Source organism: Macaca thibetana, chromosome 17 (assembly GCF_024542745.1).
Source record: "Macaca thibetana thibetana isolate TM-01 chromosome 17, ASM2454274v1, whole genome shotgun sequence".
In the NCBI taxonomy this organism is placed as follows: Eukaryota; Metazoa; Chordata; class Mammalia; order Primates; family Cercopithecidae; genus Macaca; species Macaca thibetana.
Window position 1 is genome coordinate 81,023,837 of NC_065594.1, and position 14,978 is coordinate 81,038,814.

General features: G+C 40.6%; 1 protein-coding gene across 7 annotated transcripts in view; it reads right to left on the reverse strand.

Annotated features, from left to right (window-relative positions):
- The window catches only part of NALCN (sodium leak channel, non-selective), a 358,280-nt gene that overhangs the window by 165,074 nt on the left and 178,228 nt on the right, over nucleotides 1–14,978 (reverse strand). For all 7 annotated transcript variants that reach the window (XM_050766656.1, XM_050766657.1, XM_050766654.1 and 4 more), the window contains one exon: nucleotides 12,931–13,122. In XM_050766656.1, coding sequence (XP_050622613.1) covers nucleotides 12,931–13,122 — 192 coding nt within the window. The remainder of the gene's footprint in view (nucleotides 1–12,930; nucleotides 13,123–14,978) is intronic.

Here is a 14,978-nt window from a genome sequence, read left to right on the forward strand (position 1 = left end):
AGGGGCACCCAAGGACTTCAGGTCTATTGCCAACTTGGTGCTTAAGTATGGCCACGGAGGAGTATGTTTTATTATTCTTCATATCTTTTTGCACCTCAAATATTTCATGACAAAATTAAAAATACGTGAAAGACAAAACAACAAAAATTAAAGATTTCAGCAATATTAATTGAACTAATAGTTTTAAAGATTAAAATAAACCTTGACTCTATTAAAAATGTCATACACTCTAACGGCATCTGACAAATAATTTAAAAAATTAAGGAGGAAGTTGTTTCTTCAAACTTCTTGGTAATTCCTTTAATACAACTAACTGCATGACTAGTCATTTTGGTGGTAAGGGGAAGGGAAAGTTAACTTGTCATTATGTGTTTTACAGCATTTCTTGCTTCTATTGTGCAGTGACTCTTTCGGACATATTTTATAAGTGAAAATTCAATAGAGTAAGTAATTAACATTTAGACAATGCAAATTAAGAAAACCTATATCAAATAAATACTAACATTTAAGTTCTTTGTGTTATAGAGGGTAATATATTACTTAGAAATAAAAACTATCCCCATTTGTACAACTGCAAAGCATATGAGGCCCGTTTATTATTATTTTAGTGGGAAATCAGAAAGAATAAACACACAGAGCTGGTTAAAGATGGACAGTGAATGTTTACTGCATTTATTTCAGTAATTTAGAGGCAGTTGCTTTCTATAATAAATGGAGAGAAAAACTGAGTAAAACCTTACTGAAGCTGCTTATAAGCTTTTGTTAGGCGATTATGGAAAAACATGCAATTTGTCTTTGTTACAGAAAGACTGTGGTTGTTCTTTCTTATGCCAATCTGTCTTAGGACCTGTACAGGCTGTTCCTGAATGAATAGTTCATGTAAATTGTACTCATACAATATATTCATCCCAACAAAACAGGAACTGTTGCATATTGCCTTACATCAGGATTTCATCTTACTTGTTATTTCTATTTAGCAGTGTAGCTGTTTGGTCCAAACTAGAACAGAAAGTTATTGGCTTGAGATGACAAAGTTGTTTTATTAAATTCTATCAACATAGCATTCTTTGTTTTTCCATTAAGTAGAATTCGAGCATCACTTCTCCATCTCTTGGGCTTGTATATGGATGCAGTCCTAGCTGTTTTCCTTTCTGACTCTACTTACTGATGCTTACAGATCCACTGCACAGTGTTAAGTGCTCTTGGAGGTGTAAGGAATGCACATGTTCTCAACCTCAAGACACCTGTAGACTAGTGAAGGCAATAAGACCCGTGTGTAATGTCAATGGTATGTGACAGAAACCGACCAGTACCATAAAAACAGGAAGAACAGGAATCCACAACTGATCTACTCTGTGTCCGGCCCCATGCTAGCTGCTTTGCAGGTACCTATTTGGGCATCTTGGGAAGGATCTGGGGTCCAGATGTTTCTGGCGAAAGGAGTTAAACAGCAGCTTTCTACCACATGTCTATTTACAAACCCTGTTTGCATGGGGAATGTGGGAGCAGCTTTGGAGACAGAGCTGAGAAATCTTGTGCAGGTATTGGGTCTAACCCAAGTGGTTGTCTTCATAACATCAATTTCTTCCCATGTGATTAATCGAAGCTAGTTATTTTAATTCTAGGAATAACCCTGTTACTCAATCCTTCCAATGAGAGATGACAGCAAGTTTGCTGGAAGGAAAGGGATGATAGGAAAGGTTTTCCTGGTCCTAAGGAGGAGGCCTGGGAACAGAGGACCCACATATTCCTCTAGATGTTATCAGGAAGCCTGGAAATGTCACATCCATTTTGCTAACATAGGAAGACAACCCATGGAGAAGGTCACTGTATGAGTTTGCTAGGGCTGCTGTAACAAAGCTCCACAAACCTGGTGGCTTAAAACAACAGAAGTGTATTGTCTCACAGCTATGGAGACTAGAAGTCTAAAATTAAGGTGTTGGCAGGGCAGGGCTGTACTCCCTCTTATAGCTCTAGGGAAACAATCTTCCCTTGTATCTTATGGCTTTTGGTGTTTGCCAGAATTCTTTGATGTTCCTTGGCTTGTAGATGCCATTCCAGTCCCATGGCCATATCTCTGTGTTATACAGTTTAGATCTGTGTCCCCAACCAAATCTCATGTTCAATTGTGATCCTCAGTGTTGGAGGTGGGGCCTGGTGGGCATGATTAGATTATAGGGGTGGTTTCTCAGAAATGGTTAAGCACCATCTTCTCAGTGCTGTTCTCATGGCAGTGAGTGAGTCATTGTGAAATCAGGTTATTTAAAAGTGTGTAGCACCTCCTCCCTCTTTCTTTTCCTCCTGCCCTGGCCATATAAGACTTGCCTACTTCCCCTTTGCCTTCTTCCATGACTGTAAGTTTCCTGTGTCTTCCCCAGGAGCCAAGCAGATGCTGCCATGCTTCCTATACAACATGCAGAACCGTGGGCAATTAAACCTCTCTTCTTTGTAATTACCCAGTCTCAGGTATTTCTTCATAGCAATGTGAGAACAGGCTAATACACTGTGTGTCTTTACATCATCTTCCTCTTATGCATGTTTGTCTCTGTCCTTTCCCTTTTCATAAAAGCATCAGTCATATTGGATTAGGGTCCACCCTGATTACTTTGTTTTAACTTGATTACCTCTATCTCAAAGTTATATTTTGAGGTTCTGGGAGTTGTGATTTCAACATACATTTTTGGGGGAACACTGACAATTCCAACAACAATAAAGAGAATTTCAACGAAAGATCCAGTCCTACTTCCTGAAAGCTACCTAATCGCTTCAATTTTATGGAATAAATTTCCTTAAAGTCAGCTGGAATCAAGTTTTCTGTTACTTGCAGCCAAAGTGTTTGCAATAGAATTATGCAGACATTTCTCATTGGATAGGGTAAGGGGAATGATCGGGGGTAATGAGGATCCTGGAGGAATGAACAATACTGGGAAAAGGAATCTGGCATGCTGAGCCTCACCCAGTATGTAAGGATGACAGATGTTCGTGTTGGTTCAGCTTTGTTACTCATTCTCCATTCAAACACCTCTTCACAAGCTGTCACTTGAAACACCCTTTCACCTGTCTCATGTGTGGGATCTTCTTAGACAAATGGTATTTCTGCCGTGGCACAGAGAATATCAGGTGCTGGTTTTGGATCCTGATATGATCATTCCTAACACTCACAGGTTATTCCCCAAAATGTTAACACCTCTATACCTTTCTTGATTTCCTGAAGTCCTCTGGGAAGTTTGTGATGAACTATTCCAGAGGCCTTTCCTTCCAGGTACAGATTGACAAAATATTTATATTCTTGGCACTCAATAAATATTTCCTAACTGAACACTTTCTAGTGTGTTTGCTTGGCTACAAGTGACCTAATGGCTAATAGTTGGTAGGAGCAATAGACAACTTCAAATCCAGCTGTCCAGCTGTGTAGCTTTGTGTGGGTTATGCAAGCTCTCTGAGCTTCAGTCTTACCATCTGTAAGTAGGGCTCTTAGTTATCATGCCTGATAGACATTATTACCATTTAAAAAATGAATGAAGCTCAGACAAATTAAGTGTCACCCAAGACTACCCACCTGGTAAATAGTGCTGAAGCAGATTCAGGGTGAGTGCCCTCCCCAAGCCTCCCAAGTGCTTCCACACTTTATTTTCCCACACCATTCTGCAGCCCTATAAATGTTGCTGGTAGGCAGCCTCCAAGTCAAGATAACATAGACAATTGCTGATTTTTAAAGTCTCTATTTCACTTTGTGATACATCATGTGATTTTTCTTGCAGAAAATTTATTCTGGTCATGTCCTGTGCCTTAGGCTAATACTGTAATTAACCAACCTATCTTAAGCACTCAACCACTGGATAATGTCTAGAGAAGGGAGGGAAAGACACCCAGGGATGAGTGTCTGAAGACAAATCTAGCCTTGAGGAAAATGTGTTTTTAATCATCTTTCCTGAGTGATTTTCTATCAGGCAAGTACTACCAATTGGTGGTGCTTTATTTGATTAGGGATGATAAGGACCCCTTTTATAATTGTAATATTTTTTAACATTTCCTTGTAAAATTTTATTATTCTTCATGGATTTCACCTTTAATAACTTTTATGTGAAAGGAAAAATATACTCCTTTTAGTCACTTCACACATGCAGGCTGTCACCGTTGTCAGCTTCGGAATAACTGATTGGGGGGCCTGGGAGCTGCTGAGCTGCTTTCATTAAGATGGTCAAAATAACCAGGCAAAATGGTGCAATTGAGTAATTGGAGATCTGAAAATGTAATACTACTTGATTACTATTATAGCTGGAAAATAGAGCAAATATCGAGGGGCTAAGTCAGGAACAGATCTAAAAAGCAGCCTTGTCATTTATACAGATAATATTATCAATTTCAAATATATTACATAGGGTATAATCTAGTCTTTTAAGGAATACTTTCTAAGCCCAGATGTGTCATCTTTGTATATTATTTAATACACAAAATGCAGAAGGAAAAAAAGCACATTTCTGCTTACATCTTGGATGTGAAAAAATAAAAGTGTAAAGAATGATTTGCCCAGTATCACATAGCTAAAAAGCAACGGGGCATTGATGCACAATCGGACTTGTAGGGACAGAAGTACAGACTCTTAAATGCATTTTTTTTAAACAGAGGCCCACAGCCCTTATTCACAACTCCAAAATTTAAAAATTTCTGAGAATACTTGAAGGTCCTTTTTTTTTTTTTTTTTAAATTATAGTACATTTAGTAGCAAAATCTACCGCAACCTCTGACTCCCTGGTTCAAGTGATTCTCCTGTCTCAGCCTACTGAGTAGCTGGGATTACAGGCACATGCCACCACACCCAGCTATTTTTTGTGTTTTTAGTAGAGACAGGGCTCCACCATGTTGGCCAGGATGGTCTCGATCTCCTGACCTCATGATCCACCCACCTCAGCCTCTCAAAGTGCTGGGATTACAGGCGTGAGCCACTGCGCCTGGCCAAATACACCTTTTTTACTATTCCTCTACATCCCTCCTCTCAAAACCTTTATGCTTTCACTTGGACCAACCCTGACACAGGCTACTCCCAACAACTCATCTGGACTGTCCTCCACCAGGGGTTTAGAGACAGCCCTCACTATTTCAGTCACTTCAGTTAGACATCTCCCAACTATCTCTACAACCCAGGATTTTGCTGCAGTATGTGGACAATTTACACCTTTGCAGCCCCTTTCTTGACCATTGTATTCGACACATCACCAATATTTTAAATGTTTTGGCTGAATGCGGGTAGCGGGTGTCCAAAAGGAAGGCCCAATTAACATCTCCAAAAGTTTCATACCTAGGACTGATCATAACTCCAAATAACTCCGAGAAATGCTGCTGGCACGAAAGCAAGGTGTTCAACAAATCCCATTTCCTAAAACAAAAAGGGACTTACCTTCCTTCCTTGGATTAGTGTAATATTTTCGATTATGGGAAGCAAATTTTGCCATTATCGCTAAACTCCTTTATGAACACACAAAAGGAAATCTTGACCAACCACTCACTTCCACTCCAAACCTTTATCATGCTTTTTCTCATCTAAAACTGTGCCTTATTACAGGCCCACACTTTAGACATTCCAAACCTCCTAAGACCTTTTCATCTTTGTTTACACAGTTCTCATAATGAGGCCCTTGGACTATTAGCCCAACCTGTGGGAGGAGACTCCTTCCAACCAATGGTATATTTTTCCAAAAAACCAGACCTCATTTATAAAAGCTGGTCCCTTTTCTGAAAAATTTTGGCCACAGTCTCTCTAATTATCCCTGAGACACAAAAACTCATGTTCTACAAACCCCTTCAGGTATTTTCTTCTCACAGTCTACAAGATATGGTCAGCCATAAGGCACTCACCCCCATCTCATCCTCTCATATGCAAGCCCTACATTTAACCCTCCTTCAACCCGCTCTCTCTCTTCATAGATGCTCCCTGCCTAATCCTGCCACTCTTTTACCTTCAATACCAATTTTAGACCCCGACTAACACTCATGCTCTGATCTAATTGAAAGTTCTTAACCATGTTTCACCATCTTACTTTTGCTCACATAAAGGGAGCCCCAGATTGGTTTATAAATGGCAGTGCATCAAAAAACCCTCCTCTCCAAGCATGATATGCCATTATTGAGGGATATCATTATGATACCCACTCTCTCCCATCTAGAGGAGTCATAGAGGCTGCCCCCTTGCCTTTGGGCACATCTGCCCAACAAGCAGAATTAGTTGCCCTAATAAGAGCACTAACCCTGGCAAAAAACATACAAGTTAATATGTACACCAATTCTAAATACGCTTATAACGTCATCCACTCCAATGCCCAAATTTGGAGATAGTGGGGCTATATCACAGCTAAGTCTATCATTAATGGAAAACGCATCCATCATCTATTAAAGGCATCTCTACTTCCAGAAAAGGTTGCAGTTATTCATTGCAAAGGACATCAATCAGACAAAAGCCACATTTCTTTAGGAAACTATGAGGCTGACTATTGGGCAAAACATGCCTCAACCAATCACCCAATTCCCCGATGCTTATTGTCCCTCATACAACATATCCCCTCCCTTTATCCAAAACAGCAAACACAACAACTAATCATGGCAGGGGCACATAAAAACAAATTAGTTTTTTTTTTTTGTTTCACAAAACTGGTTCACATAAAACAAATTAGTCCTACCTGACCCTGAAAAAAACAACTCTTTTACGGGACATTCACAACCTCTTCCACGCTAGCCATTCCCCTCTACAACATTTCTTAAGATCCCATATACACATAACCCCAGATAAAAAGGAACAGTTAAAAGCCATTTGCCATCAATGCTCTATTTGCCAGAAAGCTTCACCCCATTCCAACGCTAGACACTCTTCTTTCCCAACCCATCAAGCCAGGGGACACCTTCCGGTACAGGATTGGCAAATTGATTTTACCCATATACCCCCCAGTAAAAAGGGTTTGATTTCTTTTAGTTCTGGTTGATACCTTTTTGGGATGGGTTGAGGCTTTTCCCACAACCATCAAACGAACTTCTAAATGTCACCTCCAAATTAATAACAGAAATCATCCCCAGGTCTGGGGTGCCTCTTTCTTTTCAATCTCATAACAGCCCTGAATTCATTTCTCACATTAATTAAACACTTGCACAAGCCCTACAAATTACCTGGAAGTTACACATTCCCTATCGACCTCAATCTTCAGGAAAGGTTGAAAAAATGAATGGCATTCTAAAAAATCACCCTCACCAGGTACTCACTCTAGACATGTAAAGACTGGGTTACACTTTTGCCTTTAGCCCTTCTAAAAATTCAGGTGCTCTCACGTAAATCTTTAATGCTCATCCCCTTTGAACTCACGTATGGGAGACCACTCGCCCCTTCTGCTCCACCTCAGGGTCAAGTCCCATCTCTACTAACTCCTTTCGTTTCCCCTCTTGTACATACCATCTGCCATTTTATTTGGGAATATGCTGATGAATACCTGCCACAACCTGTTGCTGACTCCTCCATTCCCTTCCTACAGTCAGGAGACTGGGTTCTGGTAAAAGATCCCAGTCCTACCCTCCATTCCCTCCTCACACCTAAATGGAAGGGACCTTGCCAGATCATCCTTAATACACCCACGGCAGCAAAACTCCAGGGACTCCCCAACTGGTTTCATTATACTTCTCTCAAGAAAACAGACTTCCCTTCACCACCTACCCCAACAACCACATCTAAAACCCCTTCAGGTTTCTCTTGTGTCTCCACAGGACCCACTTCCCTTCACCTCACCTGAATCCTGGAGGAAAAGGAAGAGAAATCCACATAAGCCGCTTATGTCTCTTTCTCTCCCAAACTTTCATTGCTTCCTAACCAACCTTGTTACAGACCTTCGGTGGTACCCTTATGAAGCTCCCATTATACATCCTAACCAGTTTCTGACTGTTCTATGGCACTTATGGCTTCAAGGAACTTTCCAGGACTTTACTCCTACCCAAATAACTTTTTTCTCTTTTTGCTTGTTTCTTTCAATATAAATTCCCTAATCCTATCAACCTCACCAATAAAACCACTCCTCACTGCTCTCAAACTAGAATGCTCTGTAAACGTTACACAATCCCTCTTGCTGCAAGCTAACTCTTCGTTTGCTCCCGAGTGCTGGATATGCTTATCACTGTCTTCCTCAGCGTACACAGCCCTCCCTACACCCCTTTTAATAAGAAATATAACCCTTTCTTATAAACTCCAAAAAGGAGCTTCATTTTTTGAAAGAGAGGACACCCTGTTCTGAGATTATCTCACTTCCAGGGCCAATCAGGCCAACAAAGTATTTCAAACCTATTACAACTCTCTACAACGCCTTAAGCCCCAAGACCCTCCCATGGAAGGGCCCATAACTAAACACACCCCCCTTTTACAACAAGCCTCACTTTGCTTTTCAGCCTTGGAGGGAAATTTCCCTGTAGGGTCCTTAACATCTAACCAATGCAACCACACTATCATTGTTAAACACCCCTCTGACCATCAAAGTAACCACATTGACTACCAAGTATCAACTGAAACAAATAGAGCATTTCTGCAACCAGCTCGTTTACAGCCTCTCCCTCAACCAATACCCCCTGCCTAACCTGTCTGCCCCTTAGTGCCCAACTTTTTCCGTGGCTCAATATCAATGGTGCAACATCTGATTGCATTAAATGTGTAAAAAATAACTCTTCCTGTATCTCTACTATAGTGGGTGTCTCCCTGGCCTCCTCCTTGTCCACCTGGAGTGAAAAATCGCAGGACAGAAAAAAATCCCATCTTTAATTTGCTTATTTTCTTTCCCTAACTCTGCCTGTATTTATGACAAAGGTTTGTTCTTTTTGTGTGGTACCAACACATATCTTTGGCTCCTCACGAACTGGACCAGAACCTGTACCCTAGTTTATCTTTCTCCCTCCATTGGACTAGCTCTTCCTAATCAATCTTTACCTGTTCCATTCATCCAGTATGTTAGAAAAAGGAGGAACATCCAAGTCATTCCTTTAATGGCCACCTTATGTATAACCTCTGAACTTGGATTGGGAGCAGACAGATGGGCCAACTCCTTAACATACTTTAGGATTTATTAGAAGATATAGCCCAAAGCCTTGTAAGAGTCCAAGATCAACTAGACTCCTCGGCTGCAGTAGTCAGTCCTCCAAAGACAGGGATTAGATCTTGTAACGGCTGAAAAAGGGGGCCTCTGCCTCTCATTGGGTGAGGAATGTTGCTTCTATCTCAACCAATCGGGCCTAGTAAGAGATACTGCTGAAAAACTTAAAGGGCTAAAAAGTGAAAGGAATACCAAAACAACCACATACATTCTTGGTTTAGAAACAAAATCTTAACATGGACCATCCCATTCTTGGGCCCTCTCCTAATCATATGCCTAGGACTAATGTGCTTATCCGGCTTAATTCACCTTTTCAAAGATTTTTTTTTTTTTTTTTTAACTGACAGGATCATGGCCATCTCACAATTACCCAAAAGCATCTACAGATGGTATTACTCCTACAATCAACCCAAAACCAAACCACCTCTGACCCCCGCTCAGCAGGAAGTAGCCAGAAAGAACATTCCACCCCTCTTCCTTTTTATAACTGTAGGGACTGGATTGAGAGAGCAGGAGATCGTCATCTTGGAGAAACACCACCATTTTAAGTTCCCCTTGATTAAAAAACCACCCAAATCAAGCCCCCAAATATCAGCCTAATGCCTAATGTCAGCATCACCTGAAACATTCCAATCCTAAGATAAACCCCCTCCAACCAGAAACATAACAATCCCGAGATAGCCTCCCCTCCAACCAGACATCCCAAACCCACAATAAACTTTCCCTCACATAAAAACATTCTGAACCTGCAATAAGCTCCCCACTTCCTACACCCTTAAATACCCTTAGTCTGTAAGACAGAACGCTTCTGAGCAAAATTGGCCAGAAGCCCCTCTCAAGTTTATTCTCCAAAATAAACCCGTCTTTGACTGTTGAGCTGCTTTTCGTTTTTCTTACCTCCTTAACTCTTACAATAACCATCCCATGTTCCCATGGAAAAGATGGCCAGCTGCTCCTTTTATTTACCCAGTGAAGGGGCAGACCCAGAGAAGGTGGGCCTAATGATGTGGTTATCATCCTGGCTTGCCTCCCTCCAGCCTCCTCTCCAGGAGTCCTGCTCTTGGCCAAAATCCTATGTGTGATCCATTCAGACCTGATTACAGGCAATGGCAAGGCCTTGCCTAGGAGACCTCCCAGGGGACCACGGCCATACCCACCCTAGACATGGTGCACGACCAGGGCACTGCCATTTCTGGAGGGACTTGCAATTTATGAGTCAGCTCTGCCCTGCCAGGCCAGCTGGGCTCATGGCCATAGCTGCAGTCCCAGACCAGGTGCCTCCATGCAGAGGCCTCCTGATCAGAGCCCAGCTGAGGCACATTCCTCCATGCTAGCTCCGTTCCTTTCTACTCCTATCCCTTCCTTATGCTTCCCCTCCCTGGGTGCAGGAATGGCTGGAACTTTTTGTTCAGGACTGCTTAGCAAGGAAAAGAGCCCTCCCTTTCCCATGCCTGCTGACCCACCTGACCCTTAACCAACACCTCCGGATGCTGGAAAGCTGGGGAGTGGTGCCTACCTTTGCCTCCTGCTTGTACTGTTGCAGTGAGGGAATGAAGGCTTGATTGTAACTTTTAGCTTGGCTTGCTGTCCTGAGGATCACCTCGACACCTGTCAGCTCAATACCTGTCTAAAGCTGATCTTTATCCTCATGCTGTGGGTACTGCCTTCTCCCACCTCTGCAGGAACCTTTGCCATCATCCTCCTTATCTGACTCATCTCCAACCTCACTATCTACTCGCCGTCTCTCATCAGCATTTAAACATTGTATGTAAGTGCACCTGAAAGCAATAATGCAAGCATACCCTGAGAATGACCCTTCTTGCCAGACACACCTGAATGTGTGTTCGGAGCTAGAGAATCTAGGAGTGGCCAACCCAGAGATTGGTTCCTTTTCTATGAGGAACATCTGAGCCCCCATTCCTCCCGTGGAACACTGGCTGTACAGGGAATTGAGGCCCCGAGTCTGGGGTGAATTAAGATTTCCACGTGGAGGTTGCTGGAAGAGTGTGCTAAGTAAAAATGCTATGTAAATTGCATGCATTTTGCAAGTAGGTCCGGTTCTCCTGAACAGCTGGCAGCCATTGGACTCCCGCCCTGTATGCAAACCCTCAATAAAACCCCATGTCTTTTCTCCCGGCTCTGGGTCTCTTCTTCAGCCTCTTGAACCTGGTGCCTTCCCTATTAGAGCTGATAGAAGTTTGGCATGACAAATACGACCACACTTTCAACCGACTTCAGAGTTCCTTGGCCTTCTGTCCTCCTCTTACCATTGATGGTTCTTGCTCTCTAAGTTCTGGAACAAGGATTTGCTCAACACAGACATTTAGTACATGCTGTCACTGTGACGGGAATCTGTGCCCTTGTACTTCCTTTGGTTACATGCAGCCGTTGGAGCCACCTGTTCCCACAAGCCTTTCTGGACTTTCCCATGCCTGGGAATCGGCCTTGCCTCTGGGTCCCCAGAGCATCTGGTGTCTGCCTTCATCAAGGCCTGTGGTGCCCTGTGCTTACCTACTGCTTCCTCCCCTCAACTGAGAATTTCTTGAGGACTTATATCCCCAAGATCACCTAAATGACCAGACTCTTTAAAGGCACTTGACAAATCCTTGGCGGCACATGCATGAAGAATCTGCATTATAAAAGGATGAATTCCAACACTGGTAGCTTAAATAATAAATTTAGCACAAGATTTAAAAAAAAATCCCTAAAATAAAGCTAAATTGTCCATTAAAAGTACAGACCCTTTTGCTGTCAAAGCTCAACTTTTAAAAATATATGCGGTTTTTACCCTAATATTATTCTTCCATATGATATGGTTTGACTGTGTCCCCACCCAAATATCATCTTGAATTGTGGCTCCCATAATTCCCCAGTGTTGTGGGAGGGACCAGGTGTGAGATAATTGCATCATGGGGAAGTTTCCCCCATCCTGATCTCGTGGTAGTGAATAAATCTCACGAGATCTGATGGTTTTGTGAGAGGTTTCCCCTTTAGCTTGGCTCTTATTCCCTCTTGCCTGCCACCATGTAAGATGTGCCTTTCACCTTCCACCATGATTGTGAGGCCTTTCCAGCCATATGGAACTGTGAGTCCATTAAACCTCTTTTTCTTTATAAATTACACAGTTTAGTCGAGCATGTCTTTATCAGTGGTCTAAGAATGGACTAATACACCATATAATAGGCCTTACTATTTCAACTTAGGGTAAAAATATATACATTCTTTGTCTGGTCATTGTATTGTTTTACGTTTCTAAGTCCACATGGAGTTAAATTTCAAGGTCCTTCTGTATCTCCTACATGAGTTTTGTTAATGGATCCATTAATTTCTAACCTCCTTTTTAGCCTAAGTGAATTCTAATGAGAAAGCTGAGAGACATTTAAATTCTGAAGAGCCTATGAATTTTATTTTATTGAAAACCAAAAGCTTCCTTTTAGATTCTAACATAATATGTAAACCATAAAACATTAAAAATATGTCAACTCTTCTGAACACAAAAATGCAAGATTTATTTTAAAATTCTGCTGTATTTTAATTTATAGGTGCTAAGAACTCTAGCATTCAGGTTTCAGCACCTAACTCTATTAGATTATTTCCAGAATTTTAGAATTGATATATAATCTGACAATGCTGAAAATGGTCTCAAACACCTACACGCTGCAGAAGAGACCATTTTAAATATTAAAATCTAATTATCCCAAGTTATCAAAAATAGGACAATACTTCTGAACCTCTGCTAAAGTGAAATTACTTTGATGTTAATCATTATTACTAAAATAAGAACAATGAATTTAACGTACTGCGTTTTTAAAATTCTTACCCTTGGAAACGTAGTAAATCTGTCCAGTTCTTCGACAAAACAGAACATCTGCAAACTTATTGCTGACATAACAATCAAGAGGCTGGCAGTAAATACAACCAAACTCCCAAGCTTTTTTCCAGGACCGAATATCTTGTACACGAAGTCTTCCAATGCAGGTGAAATCTTAATCAGCCGAACTACTCGGAGAACCTATCAAGGGAGAGAGAAACATTTATTGATACATTATGACCATTTATTTACACTGAATCTTAAATATGTTCATACTGAAAGATTATTTTATAGTGCTTTATGAAAATCGTACCTCTCCATTTGAACATCTAGTGACTAAAAATAACAATAGAATAACCACTGGTTTAGCTCAATGCCTGCCACATAACAAGAACTCAATAAATCCTAAATAAATGGATGAACTGTTTTAACATATTATATGATTATACAAAATGATATTCACTAGTACATATTGTTGAAATAAAATTAATATTTTTCTAATGTTCAAGTACGCAAGGAAACCCAAGTTGAACATTCCTAATTTAAAACATAAAATGCTCAAAAATTTGAAACTTTTCGAGTGCTGATATGAGGCCATAAGTGAAAAATTCTACACCTGACACCTCTACTTTATGATGGTTCAATGTATACAAACTTTGTTTCATGTGTAAAACACTATTAAGAATATTGTATACAACTACCTTCAGGGAATGTAATTGAGGTATTTATAAAACATAAACAATGTTTGTGTTTAGACCTGGGTCTTATTCCCAGGATATCTCATTATGCACATACATACAAATATTCCAAAATCTGACAAACATCGAAAGCCAAAACACTTCTGGTCCCAAGCATTTGGGATACAGATACTCAACCTGTATTAGTTATATTCATTGTCTCATAAAATATTTTCCTAGGTATTATGAGAAAATCATAAGGAAATGGAAAAAGAAGCAAACTTCTGTCAAGAACCTTTACTTCTTACTGAGATTATCACCCCATATCCATTTTCTCTTTCCTCCTTAAAAAACAGAACTGTCCGAATTTTAAACTAGCAAGTGACTGCCTGGGGCTATAGTCTACATGTTCCAGTCTCCCTCGCAGCTAGCTGTCTCCAGTGGACTGGGTTCAGACCTATGGAATATGAGATGAAAAGATTTGTACAAGTTTTGGTGCATTAAGTTAAACTTCCTCTGAATCCTTTAAAAAATACCTTCCTCTTGCCTGGAAATGGAAACAAATAGCGTAGCCCCTTTGGACCAGAAATAGAAGGCTTGCATGGAATACGACGGGTCCTGTCCAACCCAACAGGCTGGGTGACCATGAGGGGCACAGCCACCTGCTTTCCCCGCAAACTCACCAACTGCTGCAGAGAAATAAACTTCTGTCTTATGTACGTTTTGTATTTTTGGATCTTCGTTATATGTACTTAACTATTCTCTCTCTCTCTATATATGCACACATATATATGTGTGTGTCTGTATATATTTACATATATTTTAGTCATGTGTCGCATAACTTTTGAGTCAAGTATGGGCCATGTATAGGATGGTGGTCCTATAAGACTGTACCTTTTCTATATTTAGCTATGTTTAGATACACAAATACTTACCATTGCGTGAAAATTGCCTGCAGTATTTGATGTAGTCATACACTGTACAGGTTTGTAGCCTGAGAGCAATAGGCCATACCATATAGCTATACATATAGGTTTGTATGTTTGTATAGTTTGTATATGTTTGTATAGTAGGCTACACATCTAGGTTTGTGTAAGTAAACTCTATGATCACACAACAACAAAATTGCCTAACAATGCACTTCTCAGAATGTATCTCTGCTGTTAAGTGATGCATGACTGTGTATATATACACATACACACACACACACACCTAAATATATAGATATATTTAGATGTTTTATATACATACATTTGCAAAAAAATAAGTAATTGACAAATTTATTCACTCATTTGTTTAACAAACATTTATTGATTACTATATGCCAAACTTTGTGTTGGACAAATAGGATTCAATGGCTACTATTACAAAGTGAGTATA